This window comes from Conger conger, chromosome 12 (assembly GCF_963514075.1).
Source record: "Conger conger chromosome 12, fConCon1.1, whole genome shotgun sequence".
Taxonomy (NCBI): domain Eukaryota; kingdom Metazoa; phylum Chordata; class Actinopteri; order Anguilliformes; family Congridae; genus Conger; species Conger conger.
In genome coordinates, this window is record NC_083771.1 from 25,880,155 (window position 1) to 25,906,412 (window position 26,258).

At 43.1% G+C, this 26,258-nt stretch overlaps 2 protein-coding genes across 6 annotated transcripts; one reads left to right on the forward strand and one right to left on the reverse strand.

Moving 5' to 3' along the window:
- The first annotated feature begins 1,480 nt into the window (after positions 1 to 1,480).
- Positions 1,481 to 11,030, forward strand: LOC133142288 (fucosyltransferase 7 (alpha (1,3) fucosyltransferase)). Of its 5 annotated transcripts, none has more exons than XR_009710169.1 (3): positions 1,481 to 2,119; positions 9,366 to 10,569; positions 10,689 to 11,030. XR_009710169.1 is itself a non-coding variant. In XM_061263420.1 (3 exons), exons 2-3 carry the CDS (start codon positions 9,370 to 9,372, stop codon positions 10,705 to 10,707), a joined length of 1,068 nt encoding a protein of 355 aa, XP_061119404.1. In that variant the 5' UTR covers positions 1,481 to 2,119; positions 9,366 to 9,369; the 3' UTR covers positions 10,708 to 11,030. The 5 variants fall into 5 exon arrangements, 4 of the variants coding, with proteins under 4 accessions (XP_061119404.1, XP_061119401.1, XP_061119400.1 ...); XM_061263420.1 differs by having other exon boundaries at positions 9,366 to 10,418; XM_061263417.1 differs by having other exon boundaries at positions 9,363 to 11,030.
- A 4,277-nt stretch (positions 11,031 to 15,307) lies between these two features.
- Positions 15,308 to 21,827, reverse strand: pou5f3 (POU domain, class 5, transcription factor 3). Its single transcript, XM_061263024.1, has 5 exons — positions 20,656 to 21,827; positions 20,231 to 20,342; positions 19,290 to 19,420; positions 17,884 to 18,048; positions 15,308 to 17,321 (listed from the first exon to the last, which is right to left on the reverse strand). The coding sequence occupies exons 1-5, from the start codon at positions 21,403 to 21,405 to the stop codon at positions 17,061 to 17,063; spliced, it is 1,419 nt and encodes a 472-aa protein (XP_061119008.1). The 5' UTR covers positions 21,406 to 21,827; the 3' UTR covers positions 15,308 to 17,060.
- Positions 21,828 to 26,258: the final 4,431 nt, after the last annotated feature.

The window sequence follows — 26,258 nt, forward strand, 5'->3', positions numbered from 1 at the left end:
TCCTCATCTGTAAATCTGTATTTGAAAAAATAAGGAAGGGAATAAGGTTTGGCAATTGAGCTGAAACTCTCCTGTTTCATATTTGGACACAATTGTCATTTAAATTTCCCAGTCTCTAATTCTCGTATCTCATATCTCGTCATTACTGTTGTGACATCTCACTGGCAGGGGTTTCAAAATGTTTCCTGTCATGACAAAACAGCAGCTTGGATCTTAAAGAAGACTAAAACCTATGATAGCATATTTTAAATGGTAAATGGTTGGCATTTATATAGCGCCTTTATCCAAAGCGCTGTACAATCGATGCTTCTCATTCACCCATTCATACACACACTCACACACCGACGGCGATTGGCTGCCATGCGAGGCGTCGACCAGCTCGTCAGGAGCATTTGGGGGTTAGGTGTCTTGCCCAGGGACACTTCGACACAGCCCACTGCTCTTACTGCCTGAGCCATGTCGCCCCCTATTTTAGTGCTTTTTGCAGCATAATTTGTATGTACTCTGGATTTGTATGTTGGTTCTTGGTTAGCATAGTAAACTTTATTGCTTTAGTGAAATGGTGCCGTTGTGGGAATGTGGTCTAGGCAGGCTTGCCAGTGTCACAGTATGCGTGTTGATCCACATACTGCAGGTCTTGTACGTTTATCTGGATAAGAGCATCTGCAAATTGAATGTAGCGGAATGTATTATCACCAGTTATCACCATTTCTGGCCTGGCAGAGTTTAAGTTAAAATGGACTTTTATGAAATTACTACACACCATTGTCTGGCCTAGTGCCAGGCTGGAAATATAGCAATACTGCAACTCCCTTTTCTGAGAAATTAGATTGTCTACCAACACAAAAGGTGACGCTCACAACGGCAGAAACAACCAAAACCAAGACTAAGCTTTTATGCACAGCTGGTAACTTTCATGTGTCTAACACCCATGCAATGCTTAGTGCTTGTACACTTGTGTTTTTCCATGTCTGACCGTGTTGCCTGACAAGTCATTTACTACTGAGTGTGTCTTTAAATGTGCCTAGAGGTGCACCATTCTTGAGTAGCCCACAGAACGTGTGACATTAAAGTGTAGTTTAACTTTACATCTCTCTCCAGCTTATTTACGTCAGTCAGAGGACATACACTTTTCCACACACATTTGCATTTGCAAAACGGAACTCATGCCATGATTGAGTGAACATAGACTCTGCCAGAGTGCAAATTGTCTAGTGTAAGGGTGTCTGGCCAGCAATTTAATAATGTCAGTCATAATGCCATCCACAATGAGGGAATCTATATACATACATGCCTCTGTAGAGGGGGGTTACACAATATGGCCGTGGCAGCTTATTTTGAGAAGGAATACATGAAGTAAGTTTCCGTCCAGCTAATGAAACAGGAAATGGCGTTCAGATTTTGAGCGTCAGTGTCAGTGTTTTGTGACATTACACCCTCCACCTCTCAGGTCCATGAATGACTCCACGCTGATGAAGAGAGCATGGCCCTTGTCACAGTGCGTGGAGTCGGGCTGGCGTGAGTGTCACATCCTGTACACATCCTGAACACATCCTCTTCTGACCCATCGGGCCACTAGAACACAGCGCACCACCCCTGACTCAGCTCTCTACACACTAGCGCAACAGCAGGCGGCAAAGATGAGGATCAGCTGTTCCCATGCCACAAAATGGCTGGCGAAGGGTCCTGCCACCACCGCTGTCTTCCTGATTTGTGAAAACCAACAGCTGGTGACCACGACGGCCCGATAGAGGCTTGCTTGCAGAATGGAATGAGTTCTCCCTAACTGAACACTGATTAGAAGAAGAAGAAAAAAACAAACAACACCATCGGATTCAAAGCTTGGAAGCACTGGACGACACTTTTTTTTTGGGATTTGAGAAGGCACCCTGCTTGACCGTGACATCACTGTGCTGGGAGCTGGAGCGTCTGTGCACTCCCATACAGCCTGCCACTTGGGGGCCTGATCAAAGGGCCTGTCAGCTGCTTTCCATTTGTGAGAAATGACATGACTTCTTGAACCGGCATTCTCAACTCTTCTCTCTGAGGGCCACATGGATCTGCTGCCGTCTGTTTTCACTTTATAAAGCAAACAACCGGAGGCAGGAGTCTTGGAGAGGTGAGTCCATCCATCACTGTATTTGATGGATTAAGTGCAGAGCAATTCTCAAGCATTCCCACATCTGTGGATAAAAAGTAATGGCAACACAGCACACATGCAATGAACACTCTATATACAACTTAAAGGCAGACAATTAAATAAGGTAACATTTTATATGATATGGTACATGCATTGGCATTAACTACATGTACAGCTTTTCCTATGTATTTGTACATCATTCATTCATGCTAACATTCGTTAATGCCAATTGATATTGGAATGGAAAAAAACGTAATGTATCTGTTAATGGTTAACTAATTATACATTTGCTAATGTATTAATAAATATCAATGTAACTAATACATTAGTTATTAGTTAATTCGTTCATTATTTCAGGCAGAATTAATCTATTTGTACATCAATTAATTCCTGTCAATAACTACATTAGTGAATGCCAGTTCATGAACCCTGACTGTAAACAGATGACCTTGTGTCAGCTATCAGTCTGGTGTGTTTAACAGACTGACAGTTTTTGTGGGGAAGCTGTGTTGAGGATTATGAAGCTGACTCATGAGATTTGTGTTGGGTAGAAACGCTGAAAAAATGAAATCTAGAAATGAATTCTGTGAGCATTTAAGGCAGGACAGCTCATTTCTGAACTTCTGTTCCGCTTGCCCCTGGCCTGCAGCATGCAGTTTGAAACCCCTAGAGCACAGAATTGCATAACTGGAACGACGATACAAATCTTTGAAATAGATGATAACGTGCAGATAAACAAGTGCTCCTGACGAGCTGGTCGGCGCCTTGCATGGCAGCCAATTGCCGTGTGTGTGTATGAATGGGTGAATGAGAAGCATCAATTGTACAGCGCTTTGGATAAAGGCGCAATATAAATGCCAGCCATGAAGGATGGAGGATAAGTCATTTTCTTATTTCTTAAATATTTATTTTATTTAAACCACTCACTTTTACTTGCAATTACATATACTATAATATAGAATTTGTAGTATAGGGAATTTAACATGTTATAAAAGTCACAAGCCTAGTTGTTCAAATAAAATCTGTGTGTTCTTGGTCAAAGGAGACCATTTTAAATCAGTGAAATTAATAATAATAATAATAATAATAATAATAATAATAATAATTATTATTATTATTATTATTATTATTATTATTATTATTATTACTATTATTATGATGTAGCCTACCAAACATGTTACATTGTACTAAAGTACATAGAAATCTCTACCAACATCATATTCTAGTGCGTTTTGCTAACCTTCCAAAAATTCAGTTGATTTGCTATGTATGTCTAAACTGGTCCCACCTATCTTATAAATACTTTGGTGGAGCACATCTGCACAGTAACTCCACCTCAGACATGCGGACACTTTTTTTTTTATATCTATGCCAACATGCCACACCCAACCGCAAATGTTTCAGGTCTCCACCCTGTGACGTATATTGATAGCTGACTCTTCCATAAATCAAGACAATATAGGGTAGAAACCTCAAAGACAAATAATAGGGTAAGCGTGTCACTGAGCAGAGAGAGAGAGAGAGAGAGAGAGAGAGAGAGAGAGAGAGAGAGAGAGAGATACGGTCAAATGAATGGAACTAGACACGCGCTGCTGCTCCAATACCGAAAACAGAGATCACCTTCCCCAGGTAAGTTAAGCTGGCGCTTGATGCTTTGCCTAGAGAGCCACGGTTTGCGAGCGAATCCAACAGAAATATGAACGCCGAGATTTAATTGTGCGTGGTTTCGTGTTGCGTTTCTCGTTTTCGTATTCCCGTGCTGCTTTATTTCTTTTTATAGATACAAGATTTTGTATAATTTAAATCGCCTACTTGTAATAATTCATAGTAAGAAATACTTTATTTTTTTGGTCTACTGTACATGATGTAAACCAAATTATTGTATTTACGCCATATTGGGAATTTTTCTAATTATAATTATTATAAATCAGCTAGATCGGAGGGCTTAGTAAATGTCGCTAGCAGATCACTCACTGGTGATTGAACTAAATGGATAAAAGAGTGCAGACCTGGTCAAGAGTTTAGTTGTTGTCCAGACCAAACAACAGAATGGGGACAAAATATGGAATGATTATTGGTGCCAGACAGATTTGTTAGAGAATTGTGCGAAAACCACATCCAGTGAGCGGCTGTTCTGTGGGTGAGAATACCTTGTTAATGAGAGAGGTCAGGGGAGAAGGGCCAGACTGGTCAAAGCTGACAGGAAGGCGACAGAAACTAACATAACCATGCATTACAGTAGTGAAATTCAGAAGAGCATGGAAACACATGGAAAGCAAACCCGAAACACATGGAACTTTGATGTGAATGAGTTACAGCAGCAGAAGGCTTTTGTTATTCTTGTTTGCCCAGTCAAATCCAATACATTTATTTAAGTTTTAGTAGGTGTATTTCAATAGTGGCTTGCATGTCTTGTGTAAATTCAATAATAATAATAATAATAATAATAATAATAATAATAATAATAATAATAATTGTTGGGCATTTTACATAAGTGTGCCTCTCTGCAGACCCCCAAAAGGAAACAGACTGTGTTGACCATGTTGACACGGGGTCAGCAAGGTTTGATGAAAAGACAGTGCTCGTCAATACAGGACAATTGCTCCTATCATTGTGCTGCTGAGTTGACTACAGTATAGATCATGGGCTTTCCACATACAGTGGTTGGTGTCTTTAGATAGCTAATGATGTGGGAAATAGTTTGGTGTGATTGGTGGTGTAGTACACTGGTTGCTGAATAAAGATCTTGTAGGAATAAACCACAGGTAAGGCAAGTTACCTGTGAGTCAGCATCCAGCTGTAATACAAAGGTTAACCAGGTTTGTTGGACATACAGAGATAACATCAGCAGGACCATTGTTCCTGCCATTTTGATGATTTGTTGTTTTCCTGTAAACCCTAGGTATATAGAGGGGAATGTGGAATGGTTCGAGGAGACTCGCTAATACGATCTCCTGCGCACTATTTGCGTATAGCCATTCATATTACAACTTGTAATTCTTGTAACACATTCTCATTCTATTTCTGCAATGCACATTGTTTAATAAATTGCATTAATTTGGACATTTGCGGTTCCTTTTGTTGAACTGTTAGAACAGAGGAACGGTTGAACTTATCTTTTGGAGTCAGATAAACGAGAACAAAATTAAATTAACCCTATTCCAGTAACATTGGTCAAACTACATGCGTTTCCTTCGCCTCTCGGATACTTCCGCCTTTGGGTGTATTTGGGGGGTTTCTTACATAATAATAATACAGATTAAATTATTAATAATAATAATAATAATAATAATAATAATAATAATAATAATGATGATGGTGGCGGCACGGATGGTGCAGTGGGTAGCACTGCCGCCTCACAGCAAGGAGATCCTGGGTTCGAATCCCCGTCAGCCGGGCCTCTCTGTGTGGAGCATGTTCTCCCCATGTCTGCGTGGGTTTCCTCTGGGTACTCCGGTTTCCTCCCACAGTCCAAAGACATGCAGGTTAGGCTGATTGGAGAGTCTAAATTGCCCATAGGTGTGAGTATGTGAGTGAATGGTGTGTGTGCCCTGCGATGGACTGGCGACCTGTCCAGGGTGTATTCCTGCCTTTCGCCCAATGTATGCTGGGATAGGCTCCAGCCCCTCTGCGACCCTGTTCAGGATAAGCAGGTTAGGATAATGAATGATAATAATGGATAATAATAATAATAATAATAATCATCATCATCATAATAATCATCATAATAATGCAAATAATAATCAAACAATTATAACTACTCATTCCACTGTCTGTGTTAATGCACAGATATTTTTAATAAAAGCCTCTTAACTTTTTTTCTAGGAGACAGCCTAGAGCTGCACGCAGTAAGTTCAGTTTCACATGTTTTTGTGAACAGTTTCACATGTGGCACCCTTCCTCCACTATCCTCCAGATGTCTGGCCACCTGCATTTCATATGAGTACCCGCTGTTTTTTCCTAACCAGATACATTTGAATTACATTCGACCAAATTAGTGCTACAGCTATGTTGGATGTATGTGGGTTTTATTTAAACCACACACTTTTAGTTGTAATTACATATACTGTATAATATAGGGAATTTGTCATTAATTAAATGACCACTAAAATACTTGTAATTGAATATGCATTTTCCTGTTTAGCAGGTTGACCCTGTATGTTTCCCCGATGTAGCCTAGTTTTTCAAATCTAATCAATCTAGGTCATGGTGTGTTCAAAGGAGACCATTATAAAAATCAGTTAAATGTTTTTTCACTGATTTAAAATATTATTATTATTATTATTATTATTATTATTATTATTATTATTATTATTATGTACCAGACATTACATTGTACTAAAGGAAATGGAAATCTCTACCAAAGAAATATTCTAGTGAATAATGGAATATAGAATATATTATTATAATAATAGTATTATAGAATATATGACTATTATTATTATTATTATTATTATTATTATTATTATGTACCGAACATATTATATTGCACTTAAGTAAATGTAAATCTCTACCAACACAGTATTCTAGTGCCTTTTGCTAACCTTCCAAAAAACAGGAATGGAGACGTAGTAAAAAGCCACAAAGAGTATATATACATGATGTAATAAAAAGAGGGGAAATAGAAATGAAAGGTTTGGGGTGCTTCAGTCTCCACCTAACCACCAATTATGATGGGAAAAGCAATACAAAAACAAATGTGCATGCATTCATACACGCATGCACACTCATATTGAAACATGCATGCACACGCAAACAAATATGCATGCTCTCAAACAGATCTATGCACACACAGACACACACACACACACAATCACAATGTCTACCCCTTCACCATTTTAGGACTGCACTATGGATTTCAATTAATTAAGAATGAAGGGTAGCCTCTTTCCCAAAAGATTGCATTCCAGAAAACTACAATATGTCATTCTTCTATCCTGTAGTGACGCCATGCTTTACACAATCTCGAACTGTTTGAAAAGCTGCTTTGTAGTGATGGATTTTCTGGAATGCAATCTGCTCTTTTGGGCAAGAGGCTACCCTTCATTCTTAATGAAGTGAATTCCACAGTGCAGTCCTAAAATGGTGAAGGCGTAGACATTGTGTCACCGAAACAACCATTTGTGGGAAATAAGTTCAACTGCAAAGCAATTCTAAAAGGTTTTTTTTAAACAAAGATGAAATAGAGTAGAGAATTAATGACAAAAGCACATAAACATTAACCTTAACCCTCTTATGTTGTGAAATTACAAAAAACGTATGTGACTAGAATGCTCTTAACTCAACGTTCTTATGTTGATGTAACAATCACTACCGGTAACTGAAAGCGATTGACTTCTAGAACACGGACTTAGAATTTTTTTAACATTCCAAAAAACTCTTCAATGGGTCAATTGGTGAAAAGACTTCAGAAGATCTTCCTGGACTGAGTTTAAAGAAGGTACAGAGACACTTGAATTTAATTTAATTTCGCATCATGCACATTCTCACCTAGGATAAATATAAACGTGTTGGCACTGCACTTGCCTGCCACAACAGATTCTAAGAAACCCTCTGCACATTGTAAAGGTGCAAACCTAAAGCAGCGTGGTGTGCAAAGTGATGACACGTTTTCTCTTCTTCTTTTTTTTGTGCAAAACTAAAAAGTCCCAGAGATCAAATTACCACCCTCCCATGCCATCCATCAAAGTCATCATGTGTTCAGTGCACAGAACTCCAGGCACATCTCCCTCCTGAATTCCCTCCTTTACGGCACCTCAAATTAGTTCCTTCTGTGCATTATTCTGCATGACCGTAATAGGCTCGCAGGCACGCCCTGTGAATCCTTATCACCGGACATAGCTGACTACGCTCAAAAAAGCAAGAGACAAACACACACCCAATTGCAATTGGGGCTGTACGCAACTAACCACAATGACAGTGGTTTTTAGAAAGTGGGTGTGGGAGGAGCAGGCTGAGAGGAAGTACTAGGCCTGAAATCCTTGTTTCACTGACATGACATAACATTTCAGACCCGAATGTCAATTGGCACAGTGTTGTCATTGGTCACACCCCCATAATTACTTATAAGGAGAATGTTTCTCCGATAACAGTAGGGAGACCTTCTATTCAGTTATAACAGAGTCTTCAGATTATTGATCTCAAAGTCCTGGTTAAATAAAGGCCAAATAAAAAGTGTATAAAAAGTGGCCTGACCTACCGAACAATAAGCTGCAGAGATCCAAAATAGTATTGGTTTTCAGTGTCCACTGGAGCAGCACACAGGATGTCAAGTCCATGCATTGATCTTAACTTAGCTTAGCAGCTACCTTGCTAATTAAGCTAGGGTATTTTGTCATAGCAAAAACCAAGGGGTGCCGCGGTGGTACACGGCTAAGGCATGGGACTTTGAGGCAGGCCTCAGTTTGATGCAGTTGCACACTGATTTTGGCCAGCACGTGAGGGAGGGGCGTAGTTGGCCCGCCACTCCGAGGGTGAGGGGAGGGACTCGGCCACGCGTACAAAAGCATCCGATCGCCTCGGAACTACGGTCCGGAGCTCGAGGTGAAGCGCCATGAAGAAGGCATGTCGATCTCTTTATGGCTGCCAGGGGACGGGGTCATAGCAGTGTTTCCTCAACTGACATGGCCGATTTAAATAAACAGGGTACAATTGGCAAACAAGTCTTAAATAAATTTAAGAAAGAAAAGAAGCAAAAACCAAACTCGAATAACCAGATATAGCCCTACAGCAAGGGTGTCAAACTCCAAACAGTCCTGGAGAGCCGTAGTGTCTGCTGGTATTTGTGGTTTCCTTTCAATCAGCAGCCAATTAAGGTCTTAAGAACAAGGTGTGTGGACTCTTTAGAGTCGAGTGTAATCACTCCCGAGGTTCGCGTATGTTTCAAAACCAAATTTCTAAATTATATCTTAAATGGAGTCAGATAACGAAGGTGAATGTATTGGCCCTATTGTGAAGATTCTTGGTCAGCCCGGACCAGTAAAGAGCGGAAGGCAGAGTGGTACTACTGTCTTTGTAACGTGGTTTATTTATTGGCTGATCTAGACTCTCCGCATAGCGGTCATTATTATTTAACCCTAATAATATTCTTCCAGCAACACCAGAAGGACAAGCATGCAAATACCTTCAGCCCACGTGAAATTCCATCGTTGGGTTAGCGTGTGGTTTTACACTACCCAACCCCCCTCCCACGTCTACCAATTTATTGTTCCCTATCATCCAGCAGACTGATGATTCTCGCCCTGAAGCACAAGATCTTCATCGTCTGCACGTGCAGCGTGGTACTCAGCCTCTTCCTCCTGGACCAGAGCTTTGGGGGCAAGGCCGTGAAGCAGCAGGAGCAGCAGAATGTCACCGTCCTGCTCTGGCACTGGCCCTTCCACCGGGCCTACAGCCTGGAGGGCGACGTGTGTCGGGAGTGGTACGGGATCCCCAGCTGCATCCTGACCGACAGCCACGCCGCCTTCCCCCACGCCGACGTGGTGGTCTTCCACCACCACGAGCTGAAGTACAAGCGGGCGAGCCTGCCCCTCCACCTGCCCCGCCCGCCTACCCAGAAGTGGCTCTGGCTCTCCCTGGAGTCCCCTGCCATCAACATGCCCCTGGCGGCCTACGACGGCCTCTTCAACTGGACCATGTCGTACCGCCGGGACGCCGATGTCTTCGTCCCCTACGGGGAGCTGGTGCCGAGAGCCCCGTCTCCGGTCCCGGCCGGCGACGAGCGCCACGACGACTACGCCGTCCCCGGCAACAAGACCCACCTGGCGTGCTGGGTGGTGAGCCGCTACAGGTCCGGCCACGAGCGGAGCAAGGTGTACCAGCGTCTGAAGCAGGTGGTGAAGGTGCAGGTGTACGGGCGCTGGGTGCGGAGACCCCTCAGTGTCGCCGACCTGCTCCCCACCATCTCCCGCTGTTACTTCTACCTGGCGTTCGAGAACTCACAGTCCCTGGACTACATCACGGAGAAGCTCTGGCGGAACTCCTTCCAGGCGGGCACCGTGCCCGTGGTCCTGGGCCCGCCCCGGGGGAACTACGAGGCCCTGGTGCCTGCCGACTCCTTCATCCACGTGGACGACTTCCACAGCGTGGAGGAAATGGGCAGGTTTCTGCAGCAGCTCGCTGGGGACCCGCGGCGTTACGCCTCCTACTTCGCGTGGCACAGGCTCCATGACGTCAAGCTGTATACCGACTGGAGGGAGAGGCTGTGCCAGATCTGCCGACACTACCGGAGCCTGGATCCCGGCAAGGTGTACCACGACCTGGAGGGCTGGGCGAACGGGTACGCCATTACCTTCCACGCCTCGCTTCACTGCATGTCCAACGAGAAACTGATTACAACAATTTCCCGTACTTCTATTATATTTTTGCTGTGAAACGGCAGTGCGGCAACTTCAGCAATCACTAAAATGAACTTGCCAAACGTTTTAAAGGTAAAATGTTAATTGAATACAGGCCAAAATTCAATTCAAACAATCTTATCTGTCATAGAATTCCATCCACAATATATATATATTTTTTTTTTCTCATCAACCTGTTAATTTTCCTCTAGAACTGGATTTGAGACCTGAGAGAACCTACCCTCTGGACTATGTGGAAGGGTGGTCGTTTGGTTCCACTCTTCACAGGTCGAAGCTGCTCTTCCAGAGACCTGCTGGACCCCGAGTTTCCCGGTCTGCATCTTCATTCTCACAGAGCCAACGTCACAGGGAAATGATTACTGATTGTGAAGTCATTTGTGAGGTTTGAGAGCTAACTGGTCTCAGGAAGGGGAGAAAATACTTCTTTGTGAATATGGTCAGAATGTTTTATAAAAACTGTGATTTTACAATCAAATACCTCAAATACAAGCCCAATTCTAAAACAGTTGGGACGCTTTGTAAAATGTAAATAAAAACAGAATGCAATGATTAGCAAATCTCATAAACCCATATTTTATTCAGAATAGAACATAGAAAACATATCAAATATTTAAACTGAGAAATTGTACCATTTTAAGGAAAAAATAAGGTAATTTTGAATTTGATGGCCGCAACACGTCTCAAAAAAGTTGGGACAGGGCCATGTTTACCACCGTGTAGCATCCCCTCTTCTTTTAACAACAGTCTGTAAACGTCTGGGAACTGAGGAGACCAGTTGCTGGAGTTTTGGGAGAGGAATGTTGTCCCATTCTTGTCTGATATAGGATTCTAGCTGCTCAACAGTCCTGGGTCTTCTTTGTCTTATTTTTCGTTTCATGATGCGCCAAATGTTTTCAATTGGTGAAAGGTCTGGACTGCAGGCAGGCCAGTTCAGCACCCGGACTCTTCTTCTCCGAAGCCATGCTGTTGTAATAGATGCAGTATGTGGTTTAGCATTGTCTTGCTGGAATATGCAAGGCCTTACCTGAAAAAGACGTCGTCTAGATGGGAGCATGTGTTGCTCTAAAACCTCTATATACCTTTCAGAATTGATGGTGCCTTTCCAAATGTGCAAGCTGCCCGTTCCATAGGCACTAATGCACCCCCATACCATCAGAGATGCAGGCTTTTGTACTGAGTACTGATAACAAGCCGGATGATCCCACTCATCTTTAGTCGAGGACGCGGCGTCCATGGTTTCCAAAAACTATTTCTAATTTTAATTTGTCTGACCACAGAATAGTTTTCCACTTCGCCTCAGTCCATTTTAAATGAGCTTTGGCCCAGAGAAGACGACGGCGTTTCTGGATTGTGTTCACATATGGCTTCTTCTTTGTATGATAGAGCTTTAACTTACATTTGTGGATGGCACGGCAAACTATGTTCACAGACAATGATTTCCGGAAGTGATCCTGAGCCCATGCAGTGATTTCTGTTACAGAATCATGCCTGTTTTAATGCAGTGCCGTCTGAGGGCCCGAAGATCACGGGCATCCAGTATCGGTTTTCGGCCTTGTCCCTTGCGCAAAGAGATTTCTCCAGATTCTCTTAATCTTTTGATTATATTATGTACTGTAGATGATGGAATTTTCAAAGTCTTCGCAATTTTACGTTGAGGAATATTATTCAGACATTTTTCCACAATTAGTAGACGCAGTCTTTCACAGATTGGTGATCCTCTGCCCATCTTTACTTCTGAGAGACTCTGCCTCTCTAAGATGCTCTTTTTATACCCAGTCATGTTACTGGCCTGTTGCCAATTAACCTAATTGCAAAATGTTCCTTTCTTTTTAGTACTACTTACTGTTCCAGCCTTTTATTGCCCCCGTCCCAACTTTTTTGAGACGTGTAGCTGCCATCAAATTCAAAATTACTTCATTTTTCCTTAAAATGGTACATTTTCTCAATTTAAATATTTGATATGTTTTCTGTAATCTATTCTGAATGAAATATGGGTTCATGAGATTTGCAAATCATTGCATTGTTTTTATTTACATTTTACAAAGCATCCCAACTTTTTTGGAATTGGGCTTGTAGATTATTTGTGAAAATGACGTATGTGTTCAATTTTTGCTAGTGGTTGAAGTATTATCTTGGATTATTATGGATCATCAATGATGCAGAAATCAAATGTTTAATTTTGTTTGATAGAAAGATCAATATTTCATAATTGGAGGAGACAACATTGTTCTTGGAATGACATTGTCAGGCTGAATGGCCTGTTCCCATTGTTATGTTATGTTATGTTATGTTATGTTAATTGAAAATGGCGAAACACTTTTTCTAATGCTTCAGGTTTCAATTTCAAAATGTTAATTGTTTTGTCTATATGATAACATACATGCTACATTGAATAATATTCCAGTTAAGGATAAAGTTTAAATATGTGGATATACATATTTCCAAAAACCACATGGACAGATTTAATTAAGATAGGCTGATTCATTTCACACAAATGTAATCTTAAATAACTGGTTATGAAGAGATATGTCCAGCTTTTTTTATTTTGGTAAAAGCTGGGGGGTTTTATATACTGTGTATTCCCTGCATAAAAAGGGGTCCCTATGCATTTATAGAAGGGCTGAAATTCTGACAGTTAAGCAAATATTTATATAATTACCTGCAACTTTAACCTCAAATCCAATGTGCTGGAGCACAGAAATGGTCACTGTCCAAATAATAACAGGCTGCACTCAATATGTAAAATGAATCCTCCCATGGGGCAAATTAGAGGAAAAAACACTTCTGTATAGGCTTTGTGTACAGTAAGTTAGGTCCAAAAATATCCAAAGAATGGTTTTGTTTCAAAGTTTACAATTGTACTTTTTACCAGGAGTCACTATGTCACAATTTTTATGATTGTGGTTTCTAATTTCTTGGATGAATTTGCTACACATTTCACTTGTTACAATAACTGAATGCAACTTCACCTTGAATATAAGAGACATACTATTTCCTTTTGAAGGTATCAAAAAGAAACTTGAAATTGGTAACAAGTATGCTGATTTTAAGGGGAAATCTTGGCAGACATAAATGCACATTTTCCAGAAATACATAGTAATGTGTACTGTGAAATACTTATGTACTGTGAAAATGTTATGTAAATTGGTCATCCTTTTCATTTTTATAAGCCGCATTGATTTGGTTCATTGGTGTAAAATAAAATAAAAAAGGGCGGCCTGTAGTGTAGTGGTTAGGGTACATGACTGGGACCCACAAGGTTGGTGGTTCGATCCCCGGTGTAGCCACGATAAGATCCGCACAGCCGTTGGGCCCTCAAGCAAGGCTCTTAACCCTGCATTGCTCCAGGGGAGGATTGTCTCCTGCTTAGTCTAATCAACTGTACGTCACTCTGGATAAGAGCATCTGCCAAATGCCATTCATGTAATGACTTCAGCCCCAGGTACATATGTTGTTACCTTTCACTTCAGTGACTTTAAACCCATCGGGCCAAACAGAAGGATTGCAATTTGCAGTGTGTGAAGACAAAAATAAAAGATGCTGAATCATCCAATGACACACTTTGTCCATCTTTCTGAGTGGTGCAGGTTTGAATGTACAGCACAACATTATTCCTCGGGCCTGCTGCGTTCGTAACGTTGAGAGCAGTTAATGTACATTAATCAAAGTTGAGGATGATGTGTGTTATGGTTCAAAGAGCAGTGCCGCTATGTTTAACAGTACAAGTAAACCTCAGATGGGCTGCTTGTTGCAGTTGACCCAATTTTATCACAAGGGTGATTTTAGCCCATAGCCTACATCTTAATTCAGTCCTCAATTTTGTCATCCCCGGATCAAGGTCATGCAACTTTACCTACTATCCAAGTGCCTAAAATGATATTCTCTTGTTTATCAATTCAGCGGTTCGGTTCACTAAAGGAAAGCACATTGCGCCCCATTTTAGCTCATTTCAGGGTTCCTTTGGGTATCATTGCAAGGTTTCTCCCCCATTAAACTGCATGGGGTCATCTTACCCAGGGCACCGGCACAGCAGTACCATTATAAAGACCATCAGTGCCAAGAACAGGACTGGAGTATGAAAACTGAGGGATTGGTTTCTGTGAGAATAGACAGCCCCTTCTGACCATTTTGAAACCATTTGAAACCAAGCGCCTCTGACTTCATTGAACAAGACCACAAATCTGAGGTACAGACTCAAACAAGCGCTTCTGAAACCAACTACACTAACCAACTAAGAGTACAATTTGAATTCAATTTGTAATGCATCTACATGCGAAGATGTGAGACAACATACATAAAAGTAAAAACTACAGACAAGGCTACTCGGGGGTACTCACTTGCAAAAAACCAAAATGCAACACCTTTTTCATGAAGATATTCAAGAGAAAACTTGCAAGTATATTCATCTGAGGCATTCAATCACTTGTCACAGGTTTTGGTATGAGTCAGAAGTTAGAGGACATCACACTGTGATAAACCGTACGCTGTAAGATTGAGTTCTGAGCAGCCCTGAGTAACAGGAGGGTGATTCAGTACAATGTAAATTAAGTGAAAGCTGGAAAGCTAGGACAAATGGTTTTAGTTTGCTGAAGAATAAGGAACCGGTTCTCACCTCAGGGAGAGCTGCCCATTAATGAATTGACAAGGGAAAGTGGCTAAATAAAGCGCCAAGTATCACCAAAAAGTGGCTTGTATACCCCACACCTAAAAATGAAAAGCCAGGGATCACCAGCCCTTCAAGGAATATAAAACAGTATACAGTATCAGATGACAACATTAAGACTTCAATAAGTAGAGGTTGAACACCAGATAGAAAAAGGCGATTTAATCCCTACACTCAAACAGTGTCAACATTTCAGGTCAATACAATATACAGGCTTATGATTGATTGGCATGTCAATAACTTATCAAATATGCAGAGAGAAACAGAACACAGGATATTCTACCGACATTAACCGGAGCAGTTGGGCTGACGTTATGACCGTGCCAGAGTTGTTTAAAAACATTCTGCTTTCACAGCCCTAAAACAAACACAGGCAAACCAAAAGAAACAGTAAAAATAAAAATGTAGAGAAGGCAGCAGGTTTGTTGAGTGACATTGACCAGATATCGGACTCATCTCAGCGATGAGGCAGCACAGCAGCTCGTCAGATAAGATGGCCGCCTTGCGGTTTCTCAGCCCCAGGGCGTGTCTGCAGTGACACAATGAAGGCGAGCAGGCTGCCACACTCAGGGCACAGCCGTTCTTAAAGCGGCACCCGCAGGTACCTCAGCCCAACATCCTGTCTCAGACATGAGACGGGAAGCGGGTAACTGCCACCACGTTCAAAAAGCAAGCCGGGTCATCCGTACGAATGCTGAACGCGACAAATAAGGTAAAATTTGACATTGAAAAGGTTTCCGGTGTCTTTTTGAGGGGGAGGGCAGGTAACGGGGTTCAAGGAGACATTGCATGATGCCCCCCCTCTCCATACATTTCCTGTACGCCCTCTGCATCCACCAACCACCCCAAGTGAAGACTGTGTGGTTAAAACTGCCACTGTGAGGGCTAATAAATTAACCATAAGGAACAGGCATGTGTAACTGGGCCCACCCATCAAGCATGCGGCAGCAAACACCCTCCCAACATCCAGGACTGCGCGGGCGGGCACACACACACACACCTCTGTCCCTACAGCAATTCTGCCTGCTTCTCATTTGGGCCCAATCATTTCACACATCAAATTCATCAAATATTGGCAACTACAGAGTACCAACAGTACAGACGGTCTATGTTTTCTGGTATGAAATCTAGACGTATCAATACACTCGTAAATTATGAAATGGAACACTAAAATATCACAGACACTGAAACGAGGAATGACTAGCCCAGTGTTTCTCAACTCCAGTCCTCGGGACCCACATGCCAGAAGGTTTTTGTTGTAACCAGTAACTCACACACCTGATTTAATTATTGAACCAATCAAACCACAAAAATGCCCTTGATTAGTTAAATCTACTGGCTACTGGTTACAACAAAAACCTTCTGGCAAGTGGGTCCCGGTGACTGGAGTTGGGAAACACTGGACTAGCCCTTAATACAAAGCAATGAGTGCATATACTATTAAAAGATTAAGAAAAATGTCATGGCTTCATTAAAAATGCTGGGCATTTTCCTGGGGGTGGGTGAAGGGTGGGGGGAAACAGGCCAGGGCGCCCCCTACAGGATCGAGGGAGCGAGTGCAAAATCAGAGCATTTCACAGAAAGCCAGAGACTGCACCACTGAAGACACACATCCCTCCTCCCCACCACTGCACCATGATGTAAGAGTCAGGACTTAATGTGCAAAAAGACTAGCTAAGGGAGTTAAAAATAAAAAAGGCCTTTCAGTGAAACTCTCCACTGGAGGGAGTCTTCTACCTGCCCTCCAACCCAATGGTGAGCAGCAAAATTTCATCCCAGGAGATGCAAGTTCATTCCTGGGTCACCTGGACATCGAGTGGCAGGGGGGAGGGGGGTGGAAAATACCCCATGATGTGCAGAACCCAACCCTGGAGCCCTGCTGAAGGGGGCCGGGCATGGTTTAACTGGTCAGGTGACCCACGAGTCCAGGGTGCAGGGCCTGTTTGAAGACGTCCGGTCGGTGGAGGGGGGGCACGTAGAGGCTGGGGGGCAGGGGGTGGCCGTGGTGGATGGGGCCAGGGTAGGCCTGGGGCGGGAGGCCCATGTTGTGGGGCATGGGCGCAGTCTGGTCGAAGTATGGCCCCTCTGCACACTCGTCATCGAAGGGCAGGGCGAGGCGCTTACCCTTCTGCCGCCGGTTACAGAACCACACCCGCACCACCTGCAGGGACACACCACACACACTGTTACAGAACCACACACACACGCAGTGTTACAGAACCACACACACACGCAGTGTTACAGAACCACACACACACACACACAGAACCACACCTGCAGGGACAAACACCACACACACACTGTCACAGAACCACACCCGAGTGAGGGTGTGGTCTGAGTAATCCCGCTTCCTGATATACTCCCTCACAAAACAGAATTACGGAGTCAGCTGGATAACTGCGCCGAGTAAAACCTGGAACGGCTCATTTCACATCAAGTCCATGTTTCAGAACTGGAAGGGACCTGGTTTTTACTCAGTGCAGTTATCCATCAAACTAATTTCTCTTTGCAAAACAGGGCCCAGGGGAGTATCACAAAACAGGATTACTGAGTTAGATGGATAAGTTCAGAGTAAAACCTGGAGAAGCAGTTCAGTCCATGTTCCAGTTTTGGGAGGGTTCCGGTTTTTGTTCTGTGCAGTTATGCAACCAACTCTAATTTTGCTTTGTGAAACAGGGCCCGGGGCTAAGTGTAGCGCAGATGTGTTGGGTGCGCGCACTCACGTCTCTCTCCAGACCCAGGTCATCAGAGATGTGGGTGATCTCCTGTGTGTTGGGTTTGGGGCATTTTACGAAGTAGGACTCCAGAGCACTGCGCACCGTGCCCTCCAGGCTGGTTCTGCGTTTCCTCTTCCTGCTGTCCACAAACACGCGCTCCATCTTGTACATCTGAGGAGAGGAGGCGGCGGGGGGGGCAAGGAGTTCACACAGGGGAGCCAGCTTTTCCTCAAGAGTTCAAAGTTCACACTTTCACATGCCAGATTCCAAAGCACAGCCAGGGAGCTATAAACATTCCAAATACTTTCACCCTTTAGACACCGGGAAAAATTCCTCAGCTTTAGAAGGAACACCCATTGGCGCCAATTACAGGTTTTGGTTAGCAAGGCTATTCCTGAAATTCTCAAATCTGCAGGCGTAATTTGAAATGGCACTCCCGTTTTAAAATCAAAAGTACATAATCAAAGGGTGGTCAACACACATGCCTATTGAAAGTAGGGACATTCTGGCTGTGCCCCCAGCAGAAAGGCTGAGGTTGAGTTTCCCCACAGCACAACTAGGTATGGTCAATTAAGAGCAAGAGTACTAATTTTATACATTCGTTCAGAAGAAACCTGGACTCCCACGTTCAGATGCCTTATGAATATGGGCATTTCTGGGTCCACTCTGAAAACTGAGCCATCCTGCACTACCCACTCAATCCACTAGAGGTCATGATTAACAAGCAGAGGGATCTCCAATGGATTTAGGTGACTTTCTCCCCAGCTAGCAAGACAGACTGTGCAGATCAACAGTGAGTAGATATGAGTATGGTCTCAAAGCCATGGGATTTCAATTACAGAATTTATTGTCGTCGTGTGCATGCGGCTTGGTTAAATAATTGCATTCATCATTCTAAACACTTTCTGAAGCCTACAATTTACAGTTGTATTGTCAGGATCAACAATTGCGCGTATTGCATGTATACGGTCATTGGTGCTGTTGAGTGGCCAATGAACCAGCACTGGAAGTACAGTGGACCTCCTGAAATTGTCCAACTGGAGAAATTTGGTCAGTAGGCAGAAATATTCAGTGCAAAATTACATTAATTTAATTAATTTTTTTACAACTGTGCTAATGTGCTTTTGAGTTATGCTTTCCAGGGACACAGATTCCAGAATTACAGATCTCACTGCCAATTATGAGATTTATATCTAATCAATGGGTTCTGTGTTTCTCCACTTATGATAATCCACACACAAAATTAATAATTGCTGGCCCGGTAGTGTATTATGGACAAAAAAATGTTTGTGCTTAACGTTGGTCCTTGTTGCCAATCGGGTGAGCTCTAGAACATTGAAAAGAACGCGCAGAAAGAACTGCAGAGACAGGGCGTTGGAGAGGAAGACGAGGTGTCGGAGAGGAAGACTCACGTCCTGGGGATTGTCGGAGGTCTCGGCCTCGTTCAGCCACCTCTGGAGCAGGGGCTTCAGCTTGCACATGTTCTTAAAGCTCAGCTGCAGGGCCTCGAAGCGGCAGATGGTGGTCTGGCTGAACATCTTCCCTGAGGACAGACATTTCCAACCATCAAGATTAATATTCCCCATCATCTCCAACTGCATTCTGGGAAGACTGACGGTTAAACAGGGATTTACAGACTCAAATATTCAAACTTTCAATATTTAAACTGCAGGTGGCTGGGAGATGCATCATACATTCTGAGAAATGTTGCTTAGAACGCATCTTTTCTATACACCGGGGCTCCTATACAAACATGATCAGCAAACAAATGGTTTTCATTTATTGAATTACAAGGCAAATCATTCCATTTTAACTGGATTTGATTAAATTAGGCTGACAGGCTTAATCCGAGGGGATCCTTAATGTCAGTACAATCAGACACCAGGTCAAGTGAAAATATGTGGAGCCAAACCTACGTTTAAAATTCATTGAACATTTAATCAAGAAAAAAAAAAAAAAAAAAAAAAAAAAAAAAAAAAACAGTAACATGGCACAAGGCTTAAACATACAAGCAAGTTAAACACGCAAGCAGTACAATTGACATGGCTCAAAGTATGCATTTCTTCCAGCAGAATAGCATTACCACCTAAGGTGGCAAAAATGGCAATTTCCCTGCGTTTTAAAAAGGCTCATTAGCTAGTTTCTACACGAAACCACTCATGTCTCTATTCAGATATGCTGCAACGCCTAAGTGCCATGGAGCTATTAGAATGGAAGTCGAAAATATTGTACAGCAGAAATAAAATAACAGGTTGCATAATGGTGAACCAGCACACGAAAGATAGTCATTTGCGCGAGTGCGATAAATTAGTATAGGGAGCGAGCATTGCAGGCTATCGGCCGCCAGACTGACCGTAGAGGTTTCCCAGCGCGAGCCCGACGTCAGCCTGCGTGAAGCCCAGCGTGATCCGTTTGTGCTTCAGCTCCTTGGCAAACTGTTCCAGCTCCTCGGTGGAAAGGTTTTCCTGCAAATACGCACGAAAACACAAATAAATACTTACAGCCCAACTGAGTTTGACAGGTAATGGAGCAAGTACCGGACCAGATAGACTGGGACCCGCAAGGTCGGTGGTTCGATCCCCGGTGTAGCCACAATAAGATCCGCACAGCCTTGAGCAAGGCCCTTAACCCTGCATTGCTCCAGGGGAGGATTGTCTCCTGCTTAGTCTAATCAACTGTACGTCGCTCTGGATAAGAGCGTCTGCCAAATTCCATTAATGTAATGTCTACCTCAAAGTTAGTTTCTTGTAAGAGGATGCCTGACAATTTAACCCTCACCTCATCTTCCGAATCACTCGCGCCGCCGCTGGACGAGCCGCTACTCCGGGCGTTGGCGCTGGGCAGCGGAGGAGCTGGGACCTCTTGTGTGGTACCCGCCGGAAAAAAGCTCGTCCCCTGGTATCCACTGCTGGGTGGTGAGGGCGACAGAGATGGGGAGGAGGCGGCCGACGTCGGGGGAGCGGGGGCAGAGTTGTTAGGGGCCCCAATGGGAGCCAGACCGGGCCAAAAAGAAGGGTTCCACGGGGTAGTATAGTAGACGCCGTGGGCCATAGATGCCGGTCCTGGAGGGAACTGGGATGGAAGCTTGGTTTCTATTGGGTAATCGTTCACATCCTTCTCGGTCTTTATTTCGGGAATTTTTATCTGTTCCCTCGTTTCCGCTATCGGGGGGCTGAGGTTGACCGGTTGAGCGGCGGTGGTCGACCCCGCTACCTGGCCCGTGTACTCGGGAGCGGCGAACGGATACCATGGCCGCGGCTGACCCGGGTCACTAGTTTGGATTTCGGAGTGCCTATAATCCCCCCCGACAGCAGAAAAAGGGAAAAATGCTTGCGGCGGTGGTGGAGCGATCCCATTGTAAGACGATTTGTTGAAGAGAAGACTCGGATCTTGTAGCATGCCGTGCGGAAATTGCAGCGAAGCACCTCCAATGGATTCCTGGCCAAAGACTTGCGAATACATCGCCCTACTTGCCTCATAAGGTCCTCTAGTACACTCCGAAATTGGACTTAGAGTACGATCAGACATAGTTGTGCCGTTCCAATTAAATTATTCAAATGTAGGCCTATTATAAGATACACGTATGGGGGAGTTCTCGCTAAACACACAGAACGACCCTTTTCATTACGCTTGCAGTTACTGCGCGACAAAATTAAGCAACTAGTAGAACAGCTAGCGGAATCTTTAAATATGTACAGTCCGTTGTTTAAGTCAGGCCTATAGATATACTGAAGTCGCAACTTGTTCAAGAAAGTGTCTGGTCACCTTCTCCCTCGAAACTCGCTTGTATGGAAATGCATGCAATTGTCGCCTCTTCGTGAGAAGGCCATCAATTTAATCCAAGGTTCACCGCCAACAGCAAAATACCTCCCAGTCCCACTCCAAAGTCTGCCCAGACAATTTAGGTACACAGCGTTTCTTAATCAGTTGTTTCAGGAGGCCGGTGTGTCGATTTAGGTTCCTCCATTCTCATTGGTCACATAAGACAATAGCCCCCAGCTGATGGTGATTTTGTGAATGAACTTGATTTGTTTCATTGGGCGTCCGCACTTAGGGGAGGGAGGGGTGGGAGGGTGTCTTTTTGTCACGTCGACATTTGGGTTGGAAGGCAAAGATATATTACCCAATTAATAGTCGTTTCTAATTGGTATTTTGACTAGCATTCCAAAACGCTTTATTTTTTTGTAATATTATTATGGACTATAGATCAGTTCTCTGGATGTGTCCGACAGTGAACTTTACAAGTTTAAGGTTACATTTAGCTATTTTGACATTACAAATTACAATATTGTTTTTAAAAAAATGCTGCTAGACACACGCTCACCGCAAGGGTGATTCGGCCGCTATTCACCTAATATATTTACATTGCTAAATACAGTAGCCTCAAATAAATATTCAAGAAAGCACTGTCAGTGCATATTAAATGTGTTGGTCATAACGGCGCAGTTTGTTGAAATTATTCAGTCTTAATTAGTTGGCCTTGATATTAAAATCCACGGTGATTAGCATACGCATAGACGAAAACACTTGACTATGTATGAAATTTCAAGGCCACAGTTGCCAACTGTAGCTTCCATGTGACAATGCAAATAATTAGGTTCTGGATCAAAGGCATCCCAAAAATAATTTAACAACCGAAAAACATCCTACTTAGGGACTTTTTGTTGGTTATTGCACCTTGGCGTATGCCTAGTAGTACTTGTTATTCTGGGTGTTTTGTGTAGTGTAGCCAATTGGCTACATTTGGAAGCATAAAGAGTAGGACAACTGATAAGTACAATATCTTATGTCGTGTGGTCTACACCATCTCTTCGTGGTTCACGAATATATAATAACAGGCTTATAATTTGTTTGGAAACGTCTTTATTGGGGGCTAGTGTTGGTTAGTGCCAACGGCGAACCATGCAGTTTATAGTTTTACAGTCCGGTCTTGCTGAGACACTTCATTTCAATGACCCTGTGCCAGACAGCAGCAGCAGTGCCTCCAGGCCCGAACAAAAATAAAACCCTTCAGCCATGTTTGCATTCCATATGGCAACGATATTCACCTCTCCAATGGCCTGTAGCCGTGGGTCAAATTAGGCAGAAGAAACTGCACAATTTCTTACAAACTTACAAAACACCGCTGGATCATTGCTTCCAAAGATTGTTTGCGGAAGAGCGTGGTCAAATTCGTGCATTTGAATTTAGTTTGAACCAAGATGATCAGTGTCTCCTGCACCGATTCGTGCTTGTGTTCTTTGGGGCACAAGGGGTGTTTGAATGGGCAGTCATTATACGGCTATCTGTGTCAACTGAGAATGGCCCGTGTTTCTGAAACATGTGCGAAAAACTGAAAAGGGCGGTAAGGATTTCCAGGCACTGTATTAAACCGCATGGCAGATTTGACCAAGCCTACTTAGCCCAATATTTACAAAAGGACACGAGTTAGCAAGAACCCGTGAAGAGGACTCCCTAAAACTCTTAAACGCATATTTATCCGTAGACATCTCTATTCAACACTGCATCACTGTATTGAAGCGTAATTTCTTTCTTTATGCTTATGATATATTTTTTATACTTCGCGATGATCTCGTAAGACTTGTAGAGGAATTCGCAAAGAGTTTTGAGAGGAACGTGCGTGAAATATCCCCGGTGCTTGCGTGCATCGGGCAGACGCTGTGAAGCCCCCACCACACCCCCCCCAGCCCTACCCCACCGGCTTGTTCGCCACAGATTGCGGCAGGAAGACGCGCTGCGGGGAGCCAACGGGGAGTCATTGTGTCGTTGGGCCCCGGGGCTCCCCGTGGATTGGAGGCCCCCGAGAAGCGATGGCCGGCCATTAGCTTCCTTTCAAATCAGAACAATAAGTCGCAACCCTTTGATTGCCACCCCCTCTACTTCGAAACGCACACTGTGGTCGGCAGTTTCAGCAAAAGGCCGGTTTTCAGCATCGGTTTAGAGAGGCCTCCAGTCACTTCATAGGCCGTTATTAACCACCATAGTTTGGAAAATGAAATTCAGGCAGATGTTAGACATATTCCAGATGTTAGTCAGAGTATAATATCGCAACAATAACCAATAGGTAAAATGCAAGGTACAGTATGACAAAATAGAAATAAAGAATAAAAAAGGAAGAATAATTAGTCAGGCTTAATATGCCTACTTCCTCTGTTGCTTCAGATGTCCTGTATTACATAGATGTTAATGTGTGTTGCTCATGCCAGTAGAGATAAGTGAAATCACTGTAATTGAAACAGGGGATACCTGTGATCTAAGTTCTAAATCTAATCCCTCTAATACCCCTTTACCACCCCCAAACCCCCCCCTCACCAAAAAGGAAAAACATCAACGTAACGTCAAGCAATTCACCCCCCAGTCCCCCATCGTCAAGCACACTCTGCCCCAACTTGATCCAAATAAAGACACCCATCACTCCCTGCCCCTTCCCTGCTAGTCCCAATTACAAAGCCAGGGATAGAGGACACTGCAGGCCCAGGGAGGCAGTCAAAGACTTAAAAGACATCAAACCCACACACAGGCTTTGTGCCGCACCATGGACTTGAGCATTGTCATGCAAAGCACAGACGCTTAGGGAGAAAGTGTACAGTCAGGTTTCAGAGAGCACTATGGGTAAGGGATTGGAGGAGATTAGTCAGAAAGCCACGTCTTTAGATCTTGTCTTAAGGTCGCCTTCATTTTCCCCTCTTGTAACCAACCCCTGTATTTTCCAGGACAATTGTCTTGTACAGCTTGTGATGCAAAAAAAGGTTCCTGCTGTGTGGATGAAATGGCATGGTGTTAGTTCAGATGAAGTGCAATTTGATTGATACATGTAAGTAAAGAGGTCTAAAACCTGCTTAGTGGAAGAGACTGTTCAATTCTGTTTGTCAGATCAGGGTGAAAATTATTCAGCTGGGCACCGAGAGGGAAATTAATTGTTAATCTGTGTATCACAGGCAAGCCAAAATATGAGCTAGAGCAGAATGCCATAATAGGGATGACAATTCAGTTAAGTTAGTTAAAAAATGTTTATTCAATATGTATTTTCCCCAAATTGCTATGTTAATACAAATTATGTCATTGGAAATATATTAGAACTCATCCTAAGAAAATAAATATATGTTTGGAAACATGAACAACAGGACGCATATTATATACATTTTAGGATCGACTCCCTCCTATAAGGTTTATGCCTTTATCAGAGCGAATACCTGTACAGAACATTGGTTGGTGTAAAAATCTGATAGAGTACATTTTATGCGAATATAGTACACTTTATCCATTTTGGAGTCTATTAGATGAACTCTATTAGAACTGAATTGCCACTGAGAATTTTACCCTGTGGGATTGAGATCATGGTGAAACATAGATCCAGCTCAGATGTGTCCGATAAATTATCAAAAAAAAAAAAAACTTCCAACAGCCAGTATTCATATGAAAATAAGCAGGTTTAATGATGAGGATGGTCATCTGTCCATCAAGCGTCAGCACTTTGAACAACATGCATCCAGTCAACACACCGCGACACACTACAATTTTATTATTACATTAATGGCATTTGGCAGATGCTCTAATCCAGAGTGACGTAGTTGATTAGACGAAGCAATGCAGGGTTGGGCCTTGCCCAAGGGGATCTTATTGTGGCTACACCAGGGATCGAGGCACCGACCTTGCGGGTCCCAGTCATGTACCTTAACCACTACGCTACAGGCCAAGCTTTGATAAACTGTCCCATACATGAAGAACTCTGTGTGATGAAAAATAAATCCTCCTTGTACCGCCTGGATGGAGAACCAGAACAACCCACAGCTTGCAGCTCTGGAGAAGATATCGGCTCTGGTGCAGAGGCCCAATTTGACAGAAGCCCGTTCTGTAAACAAAGGAGGCTAGACTCACAGACAGCCATAACTCACTCATCCGCCACCCATCCTCGGGGGGACTGGTAAGGGCCGTAAACTGACCAGCTTATCTCATTGTGCTGGAGAGGCAGGTGGGCTGGGCTGGGGACAGGGGAGGAAACTGAGTCTTTACATTACACTGGAACTGGAAAAAGTACACAGAAGGGCAACTAAATTGGTTCCAGGAATGAAATATAAAAGTAATGAGGAAAGTCTCAAGACAATTAATCTAACCAGGCTCAGCAAAATGAGAGGGAGGATTTTTAGTGAAGATTTTAAGGTTGGGATTCAACATGTCCTAATTGACTAACAATTAAAAACAAGTGTTTTCAAAATTGAACATTGGAAACGCATGTCACATTCTATGATAGACAGCAGACTGTTATTTTAATATGAAAAAACAGCAATTCAATAATCAGTTATCAGTTGTTTTAGTGCATCAGTAAATAAATAAAACTTTCAAGAACCAAAGAAATTGCAGGTGTTAATTGAAACCAATCT